We start from the raw sequence: 24,317 nt of genomic DNA, 5'->3' as shown, positions 1-24,317 counted from the left end.
TTGTTGCCCTCTGCATTCTGGGATGTGTCGTTAAGCATCCTGCATACGAATGGTTGTTTGTATCAGTGGGGAAGAAGAAAGCCTGGTTGTCTTTGATGCACATAATAGGCAGCCCACAAAGAAGGAGACCATGCTTTAATTGCGCCGTTTTGTCTGAGAAGCTGTTCTTTCCTCTCACTTAGCGAAGTCTCTGTGACCTGAGTCGTTACCACTTCGTGCATTGTGTTTGGCATACCTTTAAGATTTGTTAGTTTGCCTCAAGCTAAAGCATTCAGTCTCCTTCCTCCTTGCTCAATGATGACTGTTAACAAGGTGTCAACTTACCCCCTTTCCCCTTAATTCCTCCAAGAATTGTGTGTGCTTGAGCAGTAAAGCACATGTAAACACACTTAAGAGTAGTAAGAAACTAATTTCAGATCACATAGTTGAGCTATCTTAACCCTACATTTCAGTGTCCTGCCACAGATCTGAATGTTTCTAATTGGATTACAGTACAAACATTTGTGCTGATGAGAGATACCTTGCTTTAAAGCTTTTTCTAGTTGGGGAGCTATTGGGTGGTTTGCTGTTTTTGCGTATTGATCCCATTTCTCCACTATATTGTGTGGTATTCTGAAACAGCACAGCTTGCTACTACTGCTTGCAAACGTCATTGTGATATGAAGATATTTGATTTGAGTAATGTAGGTGCAACTGTACCTTAATCTCAATTCCAATTGTTTCCTTAATATGCAAATAAATGAAAAAGTGTCAGATTTGGAAAATGTTATATTTTAAAAAGAAGAATGTTCATTTTATGCATATTACATGAAGCCAAGGGGAATTCCCATCAGAACATTCTCAAATATAAAGCAGTCATTTATATATAAAATAGTTCAGTCACTGATGAAGAGCGCACTTGGAAATTGTGCAGTTATTTTAATGTCCTTTTTGTTCAAGCTATATACACCCAATGCTATTTGTTTTCTGTCATGATGTACACAAAGAGGCTTGTGAAACTGATCTTCAGTCTTCAAATGAATTCATAAGCAGTCTTATCTTTTCATATTACATGAAATTCCACATTGCGCCACTATTGGTGTGTGATTAAAGATTTGGTTATTTTGAATTTGCTTGTGTTAGTTAAATTCAACTATTCAGTAACACCAACAGTACCTGAGTTCGGTGGCTGTTTATCATGGTATCAGTCTGTCCAGACTGTGTATTGAGGCTTCCTGAAGCTGAAGTGTTTGTAGACAATCACCCCTTGAGAGAACAAATCTAATTTGTTACATGCCAAGACAGATTGGTATCGTGGGTCTTCCCAAAATGTTGCTGCCATCGAGGTGTACTGATAACTTCCCAGACCACATGACCAGCAATTGAATGAGGTGGCCTTTTATTGATGTTCCTTGATTATGTTGGAAAGCCACTAAGTTCTAAACATGGTAAGAGGTTATTGTAAAGTGCCTCAAGAAATCATGAAAGGTGGCGTATACAATAATGATACATTTCAGGACTAGAATTTTGCCCACTGCCTGTGGTATTTGTCACTTTTTTTTGAGACTCAGAAATAGGAAGAAAATATTACTTTTATTTAAAAGAAATTGCCTTACTTTTAAGGTGCTTACTTTTAAAACTTAATTTGTCAGTGAGGCCACATAAGTCTATTATAAAATTTAGACACTATTCTGAATTATCTACAGTAGTTTAAAATATTGTCTTAGTTGGTGTGAAACACTGAATAAGGCAAAGGCTACATATTTCCATCGCCCGCTACGATAAAACTAGTCAAAATACCTTGTAAATAACTTTCAATTGTTGAGGAGCTATGTAAAGCCTGAAGTTCTGTTTGCATCCTATTTTATAGGAGGACTCTTTTGGTCAGATTTTGTTTCTGAAATCTTTATCAATACACAGTAAGAACTGGCATTTTTCTCAAAATGTCAAGATTGATGTAAAATGGCCTAGATTCTAGTTTGTTACATATAGCCGTTCTCTTTTCATGCACTGCTAAAGAGTCACGGAACACTGAAAATTGTGGAGCTAATCTTTGCCAGCCATTTCTGTAGTAAACTGTGCTGGATCCAGGTTTCAGAGCACAACAAGAAGCAGGATTCTTTGGAGGCTCTTTGTGTGATCAACATCCCTGAAGCCAAAAATTTGAACCACAAATCAGTTTGTACTCTGCCAAAAGTACTAATATATACATATGATTAATATCCCTTAGCTACTGGTCAACAATGTTTTGGTGCTGTTTGGGAACATGAAACTAGAGAATGGAAACACTTCTCCAGTCACGTGAAACAGCAGTGTCTCTTCTGTATTGGTTTTGAGTTTAAAATATGGAATTTGGAGTTGGTGGGGGGTGGGATAGATGGGACGCTTTGTTTATGTACTTCAGTCAAAAGCCTACTGAGACAAACATTTTCTTTAGGTTGGTATTCATTCAGTTATTTCATAGTGACTGAAAATTGGCACTGAGAAAAGCCAGATTTGTTAAGATACAAGCTCAGCCACAGTTATCTAGATCATGTTAGGTTTTCAACTAGGTTGAATTTTTTTTGCAAACAGCCTTGGTTTTAAAATGCGAAAGGATTTTTCTTGGGATTAAACAGGATAGAGGCAATTTGCATGTGCTACTTGTAAAAATGTATAATCTTGTAGAACTACCTTCAATAACTGGTTGTGCTAGACACCATCGCTGCATTCCTTTGTATAAATTCTATTTCCTTCCAGTCTAGTTACAACACCTGTGCTGAAACAGGATTTTTTTGTCTTTCAGTATTTGAGGTCATAGAATGTCCAAAGCTTTTTTGGCAACATCAGTGAGAGGTTTAATCCCTTGATTTTGAATCCCTCCCAGCGATGTCTTGCTTTTTTGAGCTTGGTATTAAGCATTAAGTAAATCAGTCCTATTAATAAAGCTTATGCTCATCTTTCTAGTTTTATACTTGTGAATGTGATTTGTTAAAAAAGAAAAACATTTTAAAATGTGCTTTCATTAAAGGCTGTAGTGTTATATGACTTGAATTTATAGATAAATAAGGAGTCCATTATGGTAGATCCTGGCAAATTTTACATCTTGATGGGGTGTCTATTACCAGAAATATTGATGACATTCTTTAAAAACATTTTTATAGTTTAAGTAATGATGTTGCCCTAGAAAGTAGGGCTTATTAACCATATCTGAACTCCAAGGAATGCATCATGCATACATTTTGTACTGTTATCACATGACCTGGAACATATTTCATATTAATAGTTAATAACTGAATGATTCACCATTTGTCTTAAGAGTAACCCGACAGCCATCCATTAAGAGGTTGCAGTGATTCATTTCTGTAGACATAAGATGGGTACTATGCCTAGAGACATAAATATGCTGTAAACTGATTGTATTACCATTCTTAATGTTAAATATTTTTTTCAAAAAACTATAAATCAATGTCAAAATAGATCTTCATATCTGGTTTCAGTAAAAGACTGTAAAACCTTGAATATCAGGATGATCAAGTGTATAATCGTGGCTTGGAAGTTTTGTACATGGAACTATGAAAACAAGATCTTAATTATTCATACCAATAGGCCAGGTCATCATACTTCAAAATCTGCAGCAACTTCAAAGGTGTTGGCATTGGAATTTAAACCCCTTTGATGACAAGTATGCATCTTATCAAGTTTATGCTGGTCTCTTCTGCTGAAATAAATATAGAGGCATCTGTGTAAAAGTATCTGGAAACCTGATTAATACAATATTTTAAAGTGGAGCAAAACAAAAATACCAGTGCATCTTTTTTTAACCCATTATATGTTTAGTGTTTGACAGCTATTGCTATTGGCTGTAGTCCAGTTACAGTATATTTAATTTGAAAGCTTGCAAGTTCTTTGGGAAAAAAACAACAACAACAACAACAATTGTGAAAATGCTGCACAGTGCTGGGTGATGCAAAGGGAATTTAAAATCTGAGCTGACAAGACCCCAGGCATGAGATTATGTAGTTCATGATAATTTGTTTTAGGCAAGGAAAAAAACTGTTAAGGAAGTGTTGCCAGCAGCCATATCACTCTAGACCTTACAACTGGCAACCCACTGAAGCTAAGCAGGTTAGCTGGTGAGTGAGCCTGGATGGGAGTCCTCCTGGGAAAAACTATGGAATGCTGCTGGAAGTGGTGTTTGTGTGGCCAGTAGGGGACGCTCACCCTGCGGTCTGTGTGGGTCCTAACACCCCAGTATAGTGATGAGGACACTGTACTGTAGAAAGGCGCTGTCATCTGGATGAGACGTAAAACTGAGGTCCTGACTCTTTGTGGTCATTACAAATACCTGGGCATTTCTTGAAAAGAGTAGGGGTGTAACCCCGGCGCCATGGCCAAATTCCCCCTTGGCCTTTAGCAATCATGGCCTCCTAATAATCCCCATCTGTGAATTGGCTTCATCACTCTGTTCTCCTCCCCACTAATAGCTGGTGTGTGGTGACTGTACTGGTGCACTATGGCTGCCGTCGCATCCTCCAGGTGGGTTGCACATTGGTGGTGGTGGAGGGGAGTCTCCATTACTTGTAAAGCACTTTGAGTGGAGAGTCCTGAAATTAAAGTGTAAGGAATTATTAAGGAAAATGTGAGCTAGGGGCAGGAACGCAGTTTTAATTTTGCAGACCTAATTAGGATCTAATGCAGCTGTTAGGCCAAAAGTGTCCAGAAATTATCAGGAACAACGTAAACCTGTTTACATGTTTCACTGTTGGGACAAAACTTCCATTTGGCAGCTTTGTGATTTCTTAGTTATTCAGCAGGATGCTCTGCCAAGCTGCTTTTGCATTTGGTTTTCTGTAAATTACGGTTGGATTACTTTAGTGCTTCGTTAACTGCAGGTTTTTCCAGTCCCAGCTGTCACGCTTCCAGGTGCTTGCATTTCGAGGTGTTGAATTCTTGCATAAAATACATAAACTAGAAAGATATTACATATGTCATTCTTTTTTTCTTTTAATACCTTACAGTGTGCAGTAGATCAGGGGTTTCAGAGTGTAGAGAAATAGAGTTGTGGGAAATATTCTTAATTATGTGTTGTGTATCGTGTGACTGCTGTCTTTACATTTTTTCATATGGGAATTATTACTCATTATCATTAAAAGAGTAACTAACGCATTTTATTTTTCCCTAGGATCCTAAGCAATAATAAAATTCAGGAATTGAGGAATGGCTCGTTTGTTGGTCTCTCAGCACTGGAAAGACTGTAAGTACACATTTATTTCACTTATTTGGAAAAGGTTCTCTTGTCAGGTGGTCTGTACAATAAGAATTAAAACTATGATTTGCAAATACTGCATATGTTGGGGTTTGCAAAACAACCTTATTTGCCAGATTCCTTCATGTATCTTTTGAACGATAGGCTTTGCTGGAGTGGCCAATACCGGTATAGGTAGTTCTACACACTGCATCGTTTGTTTTATAAGGGGACAGGGGAATGGAAGGGTTCAATTTTTTTACAAAAAGTAAGAAATTTTACTTAAATGACCAATCACCAAAAACTTCCTTTTAAATGAAGGACTGGAGGATTGTCATTTTCTTACTGTATTGTCTTATCTGTTTGCTTCCTTAGGGCTGTTTTATATTTTCACAAATGAGTCATTTGCGCTGACTCAGAAACTCTGAAAATTGAATTCAAATTTTCTGGGGGGTTGTTGAATGAAACATGTGGCAGTTTATTCGATAGAAATAGTGTTTATTTGTACAGTTCAGTGACCCTTATGAGTTCCTCAGACATTGGGGAAAACATTAATTGTTTTTTGTAAGTTAAATGCCACATTATAGACTTGTTAGACCTATCCTGATCTAAAGTGAATTTACTAAATGAATGTAATATGCTGGTACTTGGCTTAGTTTTCTAATTATTCCCTGAAAAATCCTCTAGAACTTTAAACCTTATGTGGGCTTTGTCATGTGAACCAACGTTCGTTAGAGATTAAGGAGAGACCGATGACAAAATGTACTTGTGATCTAAGCGTGATTCAGAAGCATTGGCTCCTATGCCACTCAGAAAACAGTAGAATCGAATTTTTGTATTTAAAGGGAAGTGTACACTTTAAAACGATCTTTTTCTTTACCAACAAAAGCGTACCTTTGTATGAGGCATGTGTTAAAACTTGGACTTAAGTAGTTTTGATTAAGTGGGTTTTATAGTCTGTCCTATAATGAGATGCAACACTTGCACACGGTCTACTACTGGATTGGTTACCAGGTTAAAGACTCCCGGTGTTGTATGCATTTACTGTCTTGTGAAAACTGCAATAATATGTAGGTGATGGGGGGAGGGGTTAAGGAAAGAGATTGAAAGAAGTTATTGTTCATACTAGAAAGTGAAATGCTTGGCTGCTGGGTTTGAAATATTGGTTATGTTTCTTTTGAGATTTGAAGGAAATACTTCATGCATGTGCCTGTGGATTTGCTTGATTTATTGCTTTTGAATTGGTTCACGCAGATAAAATAACCAGAGCACTAATAGCCCACTTTTACAGAGACGTAGAATAACAGATGATTACATAAATGTGGAATTTGAAGGAGATTTTTCCGTGTAGTTATTTCAGATCTTTCTTAAAACGGTCCAGAAGATTTTGAACATTTACAGAGCTTTATTTCCCTGGGTCGTTTTACTGTAATTGCCTATTCATCAGGGGACTTGGAATATAAGTGGCACTGTGATGGAGAAAGGAAACTTTCGTTACAATGGCTTATAAGATCGCTGTTACCTGTACAAGGAAAATAACTTTTCCATTCTTTTACCATACATAGTCAGACCATTTTTCCTTCCATTTGACTAGTTTATTGCACATGAAGTGTTCCAATGAAATAATATGGAATTTATACAAGGTGAACCCTTGCCAAAAAAGTGGTATTACTGGAAAAGACTTTTCATGCAATGATTCCACTCCTGTACTGTAGAGATGTCACAGGTAACAAATGTGATGTATAGTCTTGCCTCTATAAATATTCCAAAGTATCTGACCTCTAGCTTTAAAACCATCTATCAAGACAACGGCAATTAATATCATATCGGATTCCTGCAGAGAAGACTTTTGCTGGCAAGTGATCAAATCCCGTATGCTCAAGCATGCTTATACTCAAATCCCCAGAGTTATATTTCATAAGGGACTGTGAGGATCAAAGATGGCATTTAAACAGTTCTTTTTTACAGTAAGACTAAGGAAGTTCTGGTTTTAACTCAATATCTCCATTTAAGAAATGTGTGTATGTAACTTTAACTGCACTTTATGCATGAACATTTGTTATGGAAGCTTCTGAATATAATGCACCCCAAGTCATTTGATTTAGGATGCTTATATATATCCATAAATTACAATAAATATTTAAATGCGGTACTAGAATGTGGTCAGTATTTGTTTCGATTATTAAATGACAGCTACTGTAGAATTATAAACAGAACTGCAACAGACGTACACCTCTCCTAACAGTTTGCTGTTATCAATTCAGCACTAAATCACTCTAATTGAACACCAATTCATTCTTCAATCTTAATAAAACAACATGTTGGTAGCTCTTTTTAGACTGCAGCAGCTTGGTTCAACCCAATTGAGTTGAGCTCCAGCAGGGTATCTAACTGGTGGTTAGCATTTAGGATCAGGATGATATTTAATGCAGTCTCTTGAGTGTCTGGGGAAAAAAAATAGACAAATTGTATTAAATTGGGTGAAACTGTCCTCTTAAATGTGGTATACTGATTTATTTAAGAAATACACTTATTCTTAAGTTTATTCCATAGAGGAAATTCTCAGTCACAGTAAAGTATTTTAGCCAGCTGTTTTTGCTTTTGTTTATTGTTACAATGTCTTTAAAACCAATAGTTTTTCTCTTTTCTGTAGTATGCAGAAACTAAGCAGCAGTTACTCTTTACTAGCGATTATGTTTCCTAAGAATATTACTTTCATTGAGATTTATGTAAAAAAAAAGATCTTGATTATTGAATCTAGAAATCTTGCTGTCATTATATGGGTGAAAAATGTTAAACCCATATAAATGTATTTTAAAAATGCATTTGGCAAGTCATTTTAAGAAAATGATTTTTGGTTGCCGATATAAAAATAGCCCAGAGCATTTTTAAATTTCACTCTTCATACATCTGGTTACGCCAGCTAACACTAAACCTGAAGGAATAAATGAAAGCCTTCTGAAAACAGACTTTGTTGCTATGTTTATGTATCATAACGTCTCAGTAATATAATAACATGTTAAAAGGAATTAGAGGTCACATGCTGATTGAAAGATGTGACTTGTCTACATTTGCTGTCTTGGCGCGAACAGCTTCTTTTAACAAGTCTTACATACGTAGGAAACAGTCAAGAAGGAACCAAAAGAGTTCGGTATTTTAAAATGAACCTCTGCGTTGATACTTCAGATACAAAGAGCGTTGTGTCAGAAGGTAGGGGGCTCAAGCTGTAGGGAATCAGTGGGTCATGTATCATACTTTTACTGATATGTAACCACAGATAAAGTTCCTTAGCTGGAAAATGTGCCCTTGCCTCCACAACTAAGTAGCAGGCACTTCTTTGTCATTTTAATGAGTTTGCCTGAGCCCAACAGTGTCCCTCACTGGATGCCAGGACAGCCACTCTTAAAACTCTCACTCCTGTTTTCTTTGGTTGAACATTTTCTCCACCAGCGATGCTCTGAAAGGAATTCCCCATCTTTCTCCATCAGTAGCTGCGGAGAACCGCTTTGGAAATGATAGTCATAAAGCATCTTGAGTGGCAACCAGAGAAAATCAATTACAATGCCTGTGCCATGAAATTGTGCGGCTAGTGTTGGCAACTGAATGATTTGTTAAGTTTAAAAAGGCATCTCCTTTGGAAATTAAAGCTCCAAGTTTCTTTTGTTAGCTTATTATAGAAATATGACTCTAATCCGGATTGCATGACGGGTTACTTCTTAAAAACCATAACTGTGTAAAGCACCCTGCAGCAAATGGGAAAGAATGCTATGTCTTGAACCACAAAGACCATTGAATGGAAGGGACGCTGAAAACTATTGTGTGCTTAAAATGTGGGAAAGGACTTCAGTAAAAGGCAGAATACATTTGTAGTATGAACGTGGTTTGTTCAGATTAAGTATTTTATTTCAAACACTCCCATACTTCAGAATCAACTTTTAAGATGACATCCTGCGGAAAATATATAAAGTGACATCAAAGGTGATATGATTAAGTATGAAAATTGAAACACGAAATTCACGTTTGCGGTTGAGTGTTTAAATTAAGAGGCAAAATTATTTAACAGAAATCACAATTTTATATCTCCCTTCCCTCATTTAGAATGATGATCGTACCCAGTATTGTTTTCCTGCCATGAACATTAAATAGTTGTTTGAATTGTTTGAGTTGTCTTGGGAAAACGCTTATTTTATAAGCACTATCGCACTTATTCACTTGCAGTCTGGACCAAAGTTTCCATTCATCTAAGTGTGGTATCCCAGCTTGTTCAGGTGATAGCGTTGTAGCAGTTCGTTTTTCTGTGTTCTAAAATCAATGTTATAACAGTACATTATTTGAGCAGATGAAAATCATAAATTAAAAAATAAGGTAACAAAGAAAAGTGCTACATAGAAACAAGTTTCTGCCATTTTTAGTGGTTTTGCATATTACAGTTATGATGCAGATCTTCCAGCTAAGTCTGTTTTTATTGTAGTTTTTGTAATACCTTGCATTCATTTTGATAGTGATCTAAAGGAAAGTAGGTTAAGTTCTAATTAAAGGGGACTTTTAATATGCCTTGTAAAATTGTCAAACTTGACACAGTAATAGAATTTGTGTGCAGTCCGAGCCTCAAGCAGAACAATTTGTGTATCATTTGCAAACTTTACAGGTTAACCTATGTTTCCAAATGTATAATGTTCCCTGAAAATAAGTTGTGCGAGAAGCTCTTGGTGTCATGTTTCATCCAAAGATGTTAACGTTTAAGCCTCATTACTATTTCTGAAACTCATTCTTTTTGCTTTAATGCAAGCAAAGCAACTTGCTCGTTATTAAAATACAGTGAAGAAGAATTGTGGAAACCTGTCATTAAAATTAAAGTTTCTGGGGTGTCAGAATTTGATTACCAGTCACGTGCCTGCTGTGGAAAAACGAGTTTAAAAGTTTGGGCTTTTTTGTCAGCAGAAAACAATATGTGGTTTTAGGACCTAATAGGGTTTGAAACGGTAACGTGAAACGTAGCAGTGAAGTAGCAGAAACTTCTTGTCAGTCGCTTTTTGTCATTCATCTATTGTTTATTAGACAAGGGTTTCAAACTTTGAAAATCTTCAGCATTTGTGGAACTTTAATTGCAGGATGTTTTTTTTTTCATTTGTATGTTGCTCATTTAAAGTAATTTATCGATCTTTTTTTATTAAAATGTAATGTGAGCTTGGACTGCTGTGATTCTTCTTGGTTATAACAGCACACATTTGGCCCGACTTGGAATTATCTAAACCTCTGTGAGGCTCTTCTGGTTGTTTGAAATATTTGATACTTCAGCTGAATAAGAGCCTTGCCTCTGGTGTCTGTTCACTCTAATCATGGAGCAATTTTTGCTGCCTCCTTAACTAGAATGTAAGTTCATATCAATGTGTAAGTCATTCACCATTTTGACTATTGAGAATTGACAACCCCTTTTAAACTATTTCAACTGTTTACCATATTCATATAAAACATGTTTTTGCAGTTGGCTTCAGCTTTGTTTGCTGCTAGTTGTAAACACTCAAATCTGATTTATTTTTAAAGTTCTTTTGGTTTTCTTTCTCTGTCTCGTAGTACTCAGACTGTGATCCACAGCAGCCTCTTGTGTTGAAAGACAGACTTCCTTTCAGAGCAGGCTCTGAAACACAGCATTTTTAGCTACATAGTTGGTGTACTTAATTAATTACATCAATGTAATACTTCTAACAAGGCTTTGAGGTGATGTATTGATAATGGTACCTTCGATTTAGGGAATATTTTGAGTATGAAGGAAAGGAAACCTTTAAAAAATACTATAAATATAAGAAAATTAAGTTACTCAGGTTGGTGCAACAACCAAAAGATGAAAGTCTCTCTAGGTATTGGGTTTTCTTTAATATCACCAATGAGATGCTTTGTTCTAAACTCTCGCAGTGCCGCATTTCATTGTGGACAAAATAAACATTTCTGTCCATAATCTCAATTGAGACCATTAGTGCAATTTCTAAATTGAAAATGAAAATAATTATAATAACTTTGTTAAATTATTATTTTTGATAATATTGTATTATACAGACTTAAGAGATCAGTTGTTCTTGTGAAACCTCAAATTGGGACACTGAAGAAAATTGTTTTATGGGGACTGAACTTGTTTAAAAGAAGTACAGAATAAAATGAGTTTGTGACCTGCTCACACTCTTCTTAGCTGTTTTTGTGAGTTGTAGTGTGATAAATGTAGGAGGCACTCATATCTAATGAGGTGCTGTGGTAAGAAAATAACTGGCTGCGTTTACTGACTTCTGGAGTAAAGACTTGCCTTCCTTTTGTTTTCTCTAGATAATGCATTTAATGCAGTTGCAGTATTTTACATATCTCCTCAATTAATATTCTTAATTATTCCTTTTTGTGCAGTATATAATAGTGAAGAAATGGCAGCTTTTTATCCACACACGGACAAAAGTGAAGCAATTTTTTCTTGTTCAAAATCTGGGTCTGACAGTAAATGAAGTGGGGTATGTTTCCTGGTCCAGCTGCCCAACTGTGGTTACTTCCTTTGGTGAACTTTACCTATAGCCAGAGCTAGTAAATCTGATGTGTTGCCTGTCAGAGTAAATTCACTAAACACTGTAAGATCTCATTTTCACAGTGGCCCCCTTATATCTTAGGTATGCATCACTGATCATTCCTGTCAAGGATATAAATGATATACGAGACTTTTTGTGTTTCCTGTTCACAGGTGGTCCATTAAGCTGGGCATTTGTCATGTCAAATAGTTTAATCTAAACCTTGAACTACATTGTTCAAAGACATTTTACAAAAAAAATCCTAGGGTTTTTGAGAACACTAAAATAGCTATACAACAGTGTTCATGTTTATGTATATGAAATCAAGCAGGTGTTCATAAATCGGAGAGGATAGTCGCAGAAGTGTCAAGACATCTAATTTTGTTGATGCCTCGCATGCAGTTCATTTAACATGGCAAGATTGACCGACAATTCATACAAAGACATGGCAATTTAAACGATAAATTAGTGATATGGCTCAAAAGGTAATATTTGTGTAACCATTCTTTTGAAATTAAGTTCTGTTTCATGTATATACTGTATGCCTATTTACTGCAATCAAGATAATTCTGTTTTATTGATCTTTTTTAATCAGCTAATTTGTATTAGATGTCTTGTCATAAACAAATACATTAAAATGTATTACATAAATATATGTTGATAATGCTGTTATATTGATAATACCTTAGATTGAAATACATCACTGGTGGGAATATAAAATGTAAAGATATGGCACAATCTACTTCTTTTTATTTTGTTTACAGGGATCTGAGAAACAACATAATAAGTCACATAGAGCCGGGAGCTTTTCTGGGACTGCAGGCTCTCAAGAGACTGTAAGTAGTTTTCTGTTTTTACTTTCCTGTTGAGTACGAAGACTGTATTTATTAATGCATCTCTACACTTACATTAAGAAGGAAATATGTTGGATTTTTTATACATTTTAATGGATCAGAATTCAGCACTGTTCAACGTTTGTACATCATATAAACGTTCAACAGTAAACCTTTTGTAATAAATGTATCTCTCAATCTCACTCTTACACAATTTTCTAGGTATTTGGTGTTTGTTCTAAATCCTTGTATAGGTAACTTTGATACCCAATTTGCGTAATGGATATCCAAGATGAGGGGTTGATGCATTGGTTAGCATTGCTGCAATTCCAGGGGTGACATCTGTATGGAGTCTGTATTTTCTCCACATGTTCACGTGAATTAATTTGGGATTAACTCTGGGTGCTCCGTTTTCCTTCCACAGTCCAAAGACATGCTGGTGCATTAATTGGCTTCTGGGATAACTAGCCCTGGTGTGAGTGTATGCATGTTTGTCTGTGTGTGCCCTGCGAATGAATGGCACCCTGTCCAGGGTGAATCCACCTTGTGCCTGTTGCTTGCCGGGATAGGCTCCAGCTCCCCTTCAGCCCTGAATTGGATATAGCACTTAGTAAAAGGACGGATAAATATGTTCGATTTTTTAAGAATTCGGTTTCAGTAAACTTAAGGTAGTTAAAAGATTGACTTCCAAATATAAGAACTGCATAGTGTAAATAGTTTTTTGAATACGAATCAAAAATTTGTATTCAACAGGGTATATTACCTATTTGCTGGCCCTGAAGGTGAATGAATAAGGTGTGGTTTTAGTGCTTTAGAAAAACATTAGTATTACCCGTTTCTGTCGCTGTGTGGCCACAAACAAAAGAATGTGAGTTGCAATTTCTTCATTTACAGGAAAGGAAAACCATCATTTATTTACTTAAGCTGAAGATCCATAAACCCATCATTAAACTATTGATTCAATGTATATTATTGTCTGCTGTTTTTTGTCATTTCAATCACTAGTTCAATAGCTCGGTGCTACTCACTTTAACCTGATGTTTCCTTTTTTTGCATGTATTAGTTTTTAATGTAGTCTTTCTGCATAATTTATTTCAAATGAAATGTTATTGTTTTTCTTTTGATACTGCCAGTGGTTTGGCTACCCCTATGAAAATCACAAGGTCTTTAAGTACATGCGGGTTGAGACCATCAATGTAACTTATAGCTCTGATCCTTTTTGGCAGTAGTTTGATTAGTGTATAATTTACAACTACTATGATAAATGGCCAGTGCAGTTTACAACACGTAAGTATATGCCAACAAATGATATGTTTATTTCACCTTGTTTGTTCTTCATAGTGTATGGTCCCTTGATGAAAGTTTTTTTTATGTTTGATGTGGTTACAGAGTCACTAATTATTGATTCCTTAAGGCCAGAAATATCTCATTGAGCTGTTTAGGCAATGCCAGCTCTGATTTAGATTGGCTTCTATTTTAACAGACGGTTCTATTTAGCATTGTCTAGATGTTAAATACACTGCTTTATTTTATTGGCTCCATAGATTGTAACATGTCTGAAAGCAGTTGTTGAAATGTAACTGCATATCCCATGTGCCTTCCAACTCTTCTGAGAGCAGCCGGCCTAATTGTGTACGATGTGTATTTTTCTGTCTTAAACAGTTTGGGTTACATGTATAGGAGGGGAAAAGATCTGCCTGTGTTGAAAGCATCTGATTCTGAATTTTTTTTCTGCCAATGTAGAAAAGAATTTCCGAGCTGCCTTGAAGACACTTTGCAGGTTTCTGTGTTTTGATAGTTGTAATAGTGGGTTAAGAAAGAGGGCTTTCTCATAAATATGGAGAACCATGGCTTTCAGATTCAAAATCAAATTGAGCACTTTTTTTTTACTTCCATGTGCTATTCAACCTAACCTTTGGCGGCACTTCTGCACTGCTTGTGTCTGCAAGTTGTGTTGTAAAGTCTATTCCTCATTATTTGCTGCACCTTCTCAGCGAGAAATGAGTGAATTTGGGCTCCTTCCATCTGGTTGTCGATTTAGACTACTTAGTTTCAAATGCAATAAATCTAAGTTATATGTTAATCCCACAGCTATTAACCTGCTTAATTTAGATAATCGATTGTATGGTTTGCTTTAGATATTTTAATTTCTCACCATACATGTTTGTCTCTTATTTGTTAACAGGTTCATGTAGTGTTAAATGTATTGTGTATGTTGTTACGTCTTTACCCGCCTGCAAAGCAAATTTCTGATTAGGGACAAGAAATGGAAGCAAGAGTTCAGGGTAAATTTTACTTCCTCGGAATCTTGCTTTGAAATTCTTAGAATGGAAGAATTCTGTTCTAAGAGAAAGCTATTGTTTTTTACTAGTTACTACTATGGAAAGAAACCAGAGTCTTAGCTTTAGCCTAAGAGGTTCCTGCCTGCTTGTTTTCTCAAGGAATTTCTTTAGACTTAGAGAAAAAATTTAAGCAGATACTATATTTGTGTCTCCACCAGAATCAATGTATAGAGGGCACAAATGCAACAGTGTCTGGGAGACTGGTCTTGATCTAGGCATAGACAATCTTATACAGCTGCCCAGGCAAAACATTAATATTTGTCTTAAAAGTAAAATTACTAGTTGACTTTTATCACAGTATTTTTTTTTAAATGTCGGAGCGCTGTATGTGAGTACAAGTTTGCTCATGTTGACTTGTATTGAAGTGGTTTAAGTGAAGTGACTGATGCACACATCTTGATTGTGGAGTTGGGAGCCAGTGAGTTTTTTAGAACATTACGCACTGTGAAAACATGCTATCAATGTAGATCTACTTTCTGTGCTAGGATAGTCGTCCTGTATCTGCTCATGAAGACAAATGTTTCTCCAGTAGAAGGCTAGAACAAAGCACAGCAATATTACTGAGGAGAAGTAATGGAGCAGATGATATTTGATCTAAATCTCGTGGTAAATTTAAAATTGATTTTAAACCATAGCAGGTGCTGTGGTACTGATATTGGAGAAAAGCCCAATTGTTAATTGGAGGACTTGGTGGGGAGGGTGTTACAGTGTTTAATGTCGCTGGTAGCATTCTCACAAAGAATTACAGTGTACTGTTCTCTTTTTTCGTCTGTGATTTTTCCCATCTGTTTCTACCATTTTTTTAAAGAGCTCAATTAGATTTGTCTTGGTTTGACACGCAAGGCTTTTGCTAAACTATGGCTCCCTTCATTTAGCTTTCAAAGAAAAGCGTTCTCACTTTCTTAAGTCATTCCACTCCCAGAGGCACTTTTATTTACAAAAAACGTCCCCCCGTGAAGCAGTTGTCCTAAGCTGTTGTGACACACATTACCTTTCATATTATCCGATTACATTTTTTTTCTCTTGCAAACGTGAATAGCCTGATTCATTATTTTGCCTGGTTTCTGCCACCCATGCTTGAGCCAGAGAGCTTGAATAGGAAGCAGGGATTTCCATATACAGTAGTATCATCTAGTCAGAAATTTCATTGTGTGTGCTGGCTCAGGGCTTGTCATGAACGTCAGGTTGTTAAGAATTACTTCTTTGTGTTGAATGGTATGCTCAAGAAGGAAGAGATTAAATATGCCCCCAGGTGTCAACATTTTTTATTTCCTTCTATAGGCTCATGATCTCTAAACTGAAGACATTTATAGCTACCTGGTATAACTGAGTGGCAACTGACCCACCTGCCTCTCTTCTTCCTTGGTGTGCTGCTTAACAGTACTTTAAATCAGTGTCTGAAAGCCTAAGTTATTAAAAATCCTATGAATAAACTTTGAATGTGGTTTTTGCTCTTTTATTGTGTAGGTGTGCACCAGTACCTCGAAGCTAAGCAAGTTCTAAGGCTTATTCTAACGAAGGGATAATTCTTCCTTGACACGCATCTCCAAAATGACTTTTTTTATGAAGGTTGCAGAATACATAACTATATGCAGCGCAATAAATTAATTGTTGCAAGAGAATAAAACCAACTGTTTACAGTTAGTACACGAACAAGGAAATTGTTGTAAGAATCCCTCCTCCCCCTTACAAAGTAGGGATGCTGGGGGCACAAAAATGTACCTCACGACACAAAAATGAAAGAATGAACAGTGATATAACTATCTAGCCATTTGACGATTAGGAAGAAATAAGTCTATTACTTCAATTAATTTTGATAGTGTATTTAAGTTTGAATACTCCAGATGTATAATGGCGATCTTAGAATATTTCTTAAATCGGTTACCCACTATTATGGAATTTAAAACTGGGTTCTTATACTGCTATGGGATTTTTAAGAAGTGAGCAGGATAAATGACTTAATTCTCACAGTGTATTGGTGTAAACCCTGTTAAATGTGTGTGTGAAGTGTACAATGCAAATTTAGTAATAAACTAAGTGTTAAAAGAAACGTTTTAGTTAACTAAATACATGAAGACCTTTACCTTCAAGCTAAAAGGAGAGTTGACAATTTGCAAGAATGCACAGCAGTCCGATTCTGACTAGTTCTGGCTATTCGCAGTTAATGGCTTATGTTCAGTAAAGGAATTTTTTACTCCTGCCTGCTGTATCAAATTTCCAGGGAAAGATTAAGGCTGTCTTATTGTGCCATCATTTATCTAAAAATGCTCGGTTTTAATGGAGAAAGGTGCCCCTAGTGCAAAGAAAATATTTTTTCCTCAAACCATAGTTTTCTCTTAAGTATGAAGCAGATAAACACTGATAATCACTGGAATAGGTAGGGTAACAGAACGAGATTAAATAAGGCAATGTTAAAGGGATATGCTAATTATGATGGAATTGTTCTCTACTTTAAAAATGAGCTTGACAAGAAATATTGATGATGATTTTTAGCATTTCTTCTAGGGCACGTTTTAAGTTCTGCAGTAACTTTACAATTGATGTCAGTATTTGATTTTTACCAATGCTATGTTTTCCTTTTCCCTCTGATCATAGCGACTTGTCTAATAACAGAATTGGCTGCCTGAATGTGGACATTTTTAAAGGCCTCCAGAGTCTTGTTAGACTGTAAGTACTATATATTCCTCTAAATTACAATAAGCTGCCATGCACAGTGAAGCAAACTACTTGTAAACTCCCTTTGCAATTTAATTGTAGGAGCTGCAGGCTCTTAGTAATCCAGCATTTTGTGTATTTGAAGCTGACATAGTATGAGTAAAAGTAATTTTAAGGTTTATCTCTGCAAGCATTTTCTGATAGGACTTGGTTCTTATTTGTAAATATTTTTAGGACATTAATAATATACTTTCAGTGATTAAATGAAGACCTTTATTTTTAACAATGTTTAATTTTTATGTAAACCATGTTGTGAACATATTGCTAATTAACCTCCGTAGTATGAAAAAATTAGTTTTTGATGGATCCGAAGTTAATCTGTATTGGATTTGTCATTGCCTTTCAGGGATTGCCATTATTATTTGCTCTCCAGTTTTTTAAGAGTAATTCTCTTACCAATACTTAAACATTGTCCATCCAGCAGCTGCGGGGTTCACATTTACGCACTTCACCTCCCTGATAGATAAATAATGACCTAACATTTCTATGAAGGAAGAAAAATAAAAATCGAACAAATATTGAAACAGCTCAGTTGATCAATTTTCTCCTCAAATAATTGCAAAGACTAAGTCTTCAATTTGTCGAAACAAATCATGCTTCAAAATATTATTAAACAAATACATTATAATTGCTGTTATGTGCAATATAGGTTTATGTAGAAATAACTTCAAAGAAAATCATCATGGATAAATTTTTTTTTTACTTTTATTACCTTGCAGAAATCTTTCAGGGAACATATTTTCTTCTCTGTCTCAAGGCATCTTTGACAGTCTTGACTCCTTGAAAACCCTGTAAGTATAGGTTTTAATCTTTTGTTTTTTTGTGTGTGTTCTGCTCAGTTAAGATAGATCTACTCTATGCTGGATTAAGGTGAATATTCCCAAACCCTTGTGTGTATAGTGGATGCGAAAGCTTCTAAAGCACAACTAATCCTCCATAGAAATTAACAACTTCCTTCTCAAAACTTAGTAGTAGTTTTAATTTGACATCAGCATGGTCCTGGAGTGCTCAGTCATTCTCCATTCTTGTGTACAGTGGCTATCAAAAGCATTCACCTCCCCTTGGATTTTTTTGTTCATTTTGTGGTGTTACAGTATGGAATCATAATGTATCTTACTGGGAGTTTTTGCCATTGAATGACAGAAAACACTGTATAATGTCGTAGTGAAAGCTAAATTTCACAGATCCTACTAAATTAATTATAAATATGGAAAATAAGTGCAGAAGGATCCACCACTTTTGAGTCAATATTTGGTAAAGGCATGTTTGGCAGAAATTACAGCCATGAGTATTCTTGGATGTTTCTGCCGACTTTGCACATTTGGACACTTTTCCAAAATTACGCAGACTCCCTTCAGGATGGATGTGAAAAGTTGGTGAAGCAATTTTGAACTCCTGCCACAGATGTTTGATTGGAGTGAGGTCCGGGCTTTGCCTGGGCCACTCTGAAACATTGACTTTTTTTTCTTTTTAACCCATCCAGTGTGGTTTTGTATGTTTTGGGTCATTATCCTCCTGGAAGACGGATCCTCTCCCAAGTCCCATGTCTCTTTTTTTGCTTATCCATATTTGCTTCTATCTTCATAAGTCTTCCCGGCACTGATGCAGCAAAGCATGCCCATAGCATGATACTGCCACCAACATACTTCACAGTAGGAATGGTGTTCTCAGGATTATGTTAACTGTTACTCTTGAGCTAAACTAAACTGTTGCATGTGTTACTCTTGCACTAAACTCTAAACATCTACTAACCATTGAGGCCAAAAAGGTCAATTTTCTTCTCGTCAGACTATAGAATCTTATTATACTTGGTGTCAGAATATAGTTGAGATTTATGAGTTTTTGTCACTCTCCCATGAATCCCAGATTTGAGAAGCACACAAGCAATTATCATATGCACACTGCACATCTCAGCCATGGAAGACTGTAATTCCTTTAGAGTTGTTACAGATCTCTTGTTGGCCTCCCTGACTAGTGCTATTCTAGTCTGGATACTCAGTTTTTAAGGACATCTCATTCATCACAGTTTTACAGTTGTGCCATATTTTCTGCACTTCTGCATAATGGACTTCACTGTGCTTTGAGGAATATTTAATTACTTGGAAATGTTCTTATACCCTTCTCCAAATAGTGCATTTAAATAATGGTCCCTTTGTCTTCGTGATGTAGGTTTTTTTGGGTGCTGTACTTGTCAACTGTTGGACCTCGCAGAGATGGGTATATTTATCCTAAACCCATGTTAAATACCCTGATTACACAGAGGTGGACTCCATTCAACACTATGTGACTTCTAAAGACATTTGGTTGCACCAGAGCCTATTTAGGTGTAAAAGGGGTTCGGTACTTATGCATTTATATATATAATTAATTTAGTAGGATCTATAGAATTGTCACTTTTGTTTTTATTAGAGTGTGTTTTATGTTGATCAGTGACAAGTAAATACTATACATTGTGATTCTATATCGTAAAATGGTAAAATGTGGAGAGGTCCAAGGGGGTGAATACTTTTGTTAGCCACTGTAGTTTACCTTTCTCTGGGTAATTAGTAACTCTCAGAAAGGTTTCTCTGATAATTCTCAAAACAGTGTTGGCACAAGCATGTATAGGCGTCGATTTGCTGTATTTATATTTTTGTTACAGAGAGTTTCAAACACCGTACCTTCTTTGTGACTGCAACCTGCTGTGGTTGATACGCTGGATGAAGGAGAAGAATGTCAGCACGCGGGGAACTATATGCTCGTACCCGCGTTCTCTCCAGGGCCAGCTGGTGAATGCTGTCATGCCAGACCGTCTGACATGTGGTGAGAAGCACTTTCAGCATGAGGTCCTGTCTGCTTCCCGCCACTCTGGGGATATCTTGAGCAGAAAAGCATCACTGTGTTGAGATTTGTTTTTGAGTGCTTAGTAATAGTGCTATTTTAGTTACCAAGGCTTTTATTTTATATAGTCATCAGAACGTCAAACTGGGGCACTTTCAAAATTTAAATGGTACTAAATCAAATGTTTAAGATTGAGTTCATGGCAGTGGCTCCTGTACTGCAGACATGGGCACCTTCAGAACACACATCTGTCACAACCATTCATATTTTGATACACTGCTTGTGCCAGTCTCTCAGAGTAAAATTAGATTTGATTGGAGAAGTGGTGTGTGTCTGATGCCATGACCCATGTCTAAGCCATAGAGCTTACCATGTGCTGAGTTGCCACTTGCAGCTGATTTGAAATATGGAGTCACATTTCTTTTCTGTACTTTAAATGTTATGCTGAATTGGGGGAAAAAAAGCTTAAATATATGTTCTGCATGTCCGAAAGTAAATTCAAAAGGCAGTGTTTGAAGATTTAAGGAATAAGACTGGAGTATTGCCTTATTATGAACCCTAGAAATAGGTACATGTTTTTAATTGAATTATTGCATATTGAAGTTAATACTGTTGTTATTTTTACGGTTTTTATAGATGACATCTATTTTTAGAGTCTTACATAGCTTTTTAATTCATTATATGTTGTGTAAAACCTGATGTGAAATTATATGTTCTGTCCCCCACTAGAAAAACACTGATGCTGTTTTATGAAGTGCTCAGTTAGGCACTTGGACCCATCATCAATGACACCTGATTTCGTTTTTTGCAGATGCTCCCCTTGAGCTGCCGTCTTTCCAGATGACACCATCTCATCGTCAAATTGTGTTCAAGGGTGACAGCCTGCCCTTTCAGTGTATGGCTTCCTATATCGATGAGGATATGCAAGTTTTGTGGTATCAGGATGGAAAAATAGTGGAACCTAATGCTTCCCTGGGAATTTTCATTGAAAAGAGGATGGTGCAGAACTGCTCGTTGATTGCAAGGTAGGAGTATAAAGACTTAACCATTTTAATGCACAAGTTCACATGACAAACTGAACTGAACTTCAAGGTTTAAAAAACACCTTCTTTCAAGTGTGGATTATTTTTACCAGTAAGAGTGAAACATTGTGTGTTTATTTTTGTTAGATTAAAGCTTAAGTATTTCAAAAGCCAGAATTTAATTGGGATGAAACTTCTCCATTGTTGTGTAGTGCAAACCAGTGGGAGTGTTACAGATACTAACCCTAGATGGAACTGTAATCCATCTCAGGTGGGAAGTTTTCAGCAATGCTGGGTATCCTTTGATGTTTACCACACTATTCAGGGTACAATTTGGGATTGTTACATCAAACTCCAATCTGGGGACATGAGCCCTCGGTTCTTTACTGCTAATCCATACTTTACCTTTCATAGTAGTCAACTTTGAAAACGTAAAGCAACAAGTAAAGGTCTATTCCGTGCTAAAAAAGAGAAAAAAAGAAATGCAACATTTTGGCTCTGGAGCTGAGGTGTCACCTGAAAAAGGCTCCACAGCTGAAACGTTGCGTTTCTTTTCTTCCATTTTCAGCAAGAAATAAAACTTTACTTTTCCTTAGCAGCCTAAGCATGCTAACACAGCTACCTACTTAAGCAACTTTGGAAATGTACTGTGCTTTGTCTGGAAAAGAACATCATAAAGATAAGAAACAAGAGGAGGTAATTAGGCCCACATTGCTCATTTGTTTTTGTGAATATTTCTTGAAGGATTCCAGGAATTGACTTTAACAGCGTTAACACTTTGGACACTTTGTTCCACACCTCTGATATACTTGGCTAGGGAAAGTACTGCTATTAGGTTCGAAAAGTTTGTTTCCTTTTTCCTTTTGGGTTCTGATTTCACTATTGGTCCTTAAGTACCCTGGGTACTAGAGTTAACGTGTTAGTGATTACTTTTATCTTAATTTTTTAAGGCTTCTTTAAAGCTAGCTATAAGTTGTCGCAGTTGTTTGAACTGCTCACAGTAACGCCAATATTTTTTTGTAAATTTGTGACCAAATTGTGCACAGTGTTCTAAACAAAGTCTTACTAATGCATTGTATACCTTCAATATAATTTACCTTTTTTTGAATTCTATGTATTTCACAATATATTCTTTAACTTTGGTTGACCCTTTTTACTCATTCATTTCACTTCACTTTATGGATGAAGACATTGAAGCGGCTTCCTTAAGCTTTCATTAGTGAAATGTAAGAATGTCTTAGTCTTTGTTTTAGATTTATTGCAGAAATGTGCCCCATTAATTCCAGCATTCCGTTGCCAATAAACAAATCTTGAATGCTGTCATTTTCTATATGGTTATCATAATATAATGACATGACTTCTTTTGACGTGGGATTTGTGCTTCAAGAAAGTAAATATAGCTAGACAGGTGAGAAGGTAAAGCTGGTAGCTATATTTCATGGGGGTGTGTAGACTTTTTTAGTGCATTGTGAGTGAAGTACATATATGATTTAAGACACACTTTTGCTGTGCTTCACTGCTGATGTCTCTCAGTAATGTGGGATTTTTTTTGTGTGCAGATGGGAATTTGTAAAAACTGTATCCCTGGTTATCCTCTCTGACATTTCTTTATTTAATGTGCCCTTCAAAGGCAGTGTTAAAAAAATGAATTTCATTACAATATATAGGATTGTGGGGAGTGGGTGTCAATGGAATTAAGCCCCTGCTTTCCTGTTGCAGTGCCCTTACCATTTCCAACATCCAGCCTGGCTCAACGGGAAACTGGGAGTGTCGTGTGAGGACAAGTCGAGGGAACAATACCAGAACCGTTCACATTGTGGTCTTGGAGAGCTCTGCTAAGTACTGCCCCCCGGAGAGAGTGGTCAACAACAAAGGAGAGTTCAGGTCAGTGCCAGCTTCTCCACACATATACCCAGCCCATTTTCACATACCTGAAAAACGATTCTGTACTTTAAGTTCTTCACCAACAGGTATTGCTGTGCGTAGTTCTTAATACCAAACATTTTGGGATATGTAGATGTTTTAATTTTATTGTGTGTTTTGGATAGCAAGCAAGCGGGGCTTATTTCCTTTGCTGAAACTTTTTTGTAGAATTCAGTATTGAAGAGGAAAGCAACACAAAAAAGAGGTTCGACTTGTATACAATCTCAAAGAAATAAGTACTTTTTGTAAACTTTTCTTATTTCTAATCAAAAGGGCATTTACTGTTGTTGCATTATCGACTTGTATAGTGCAAATTTTTTTATCAATCATGGTGTAGTTTCATCCCTTGAATTTTGTACATATTTAAGTGCTGATTTAGCTTCAGCATAGGGTGAATTGTGTTAATGTTTTCATTCTATATCTTATATAATAGAGGTTTTCATTATCTGACTTTGTTGTGTGTGATAACATTTTTTTATGTGCTAATTGAGGAGCTCTTCACAGCACGATTTGAGAACAAGTGTTGTTGAATTCCATGGCAGTGTAAAGAGCAGAGCTTTTGGCTCTTGAAGGTGTCTTGAAGGAGTCTTCTTCGAGTCTTACAGCTGAAGAATGTTACACATGCCTAAAGAAAGCTTCGTAGCTGCATTTTGACCACTTTTCAGTCTGGAATTAACCTGTATTTCTTATTTTGCTGACAAAGCTCCCTGCTATAACAATTTTGTCAAGCTCAGTATTTTACCAGATAAGCAGTTTAGGATTATTCGGCTATATAGTGTCCCCTAGTGACAAAAAACAGAATGAGGTGAAGCACTGAAATCTTCAATATGTTGCGTGTGAGGGGGGTGATGGGAGGTTTTGAGTTGGCAGAGTCACATCAGCACATCTGTGTATCAAGGAAGTAACAACCCCAG

At 36.3% G+C, this 24,317-nt stretch overlaps 1 protein-coding gene across 1 annotated transcript in view; it reads left to right on the top strand.

The window, feature by feature from the left end:
* The window catches only part of adgra3 (adhesion G protein-coupled receptor A3), a 49,517-nt gene that overhangs the window by 11,067 nt on the left and 14,133 nt on the right, over window positions 1-24,317 (top strand). Inside the window, exons 2-8 of the mRNA XM_088625593.1 lie at window positions 5,144-5,215; window positions 12,513-12,584; window positions 17,519-17,590; window positions 18,358-18,429; window positions 20,280-20,440; window positions 21,270-21,483; window positions 23,200-23,364. Of these exons, the coding sequence (XP_088481719.1) occupies window positions 5,144-5,215; window positions 12,513-12,584; window positions 17,519-17,590; window positions 18,358-18,429; window positions 20,280-20,440; window positions 21,270-21,483; window positions 23,200-23,364 (828 nt within the window). The remainder of the gene's footprint in view (window positions 1-5,143; window positions 5,216-12,512; window positions 12,585-17,518; window positions 17,591-18,357; window positions 18,430-20,279; window positions 20,441-21,269; window positions 21,484-23,199; window positions 23,365-24,317) is intronic.

The sequence above is a fragment of the Lepisosteus platostomus genome, chromosome 1, assembly GCF_059453375.1.
Source record: "Lepisosteus platostomus isolate fLepPlt1 chromosome 1, fLepPlt1.hap1, whole genome shotgun sequence".
Lineage (NCBI taxonomy): Eukaryota > Metazoa > Chordata > Actinopteri > Semionotiformes > Lepisosteidae > Lepisosteus > Lepisosteus platostomus.
This window is presented reverse-complemented; position numbering and strand designations above follow the sequence as displayed.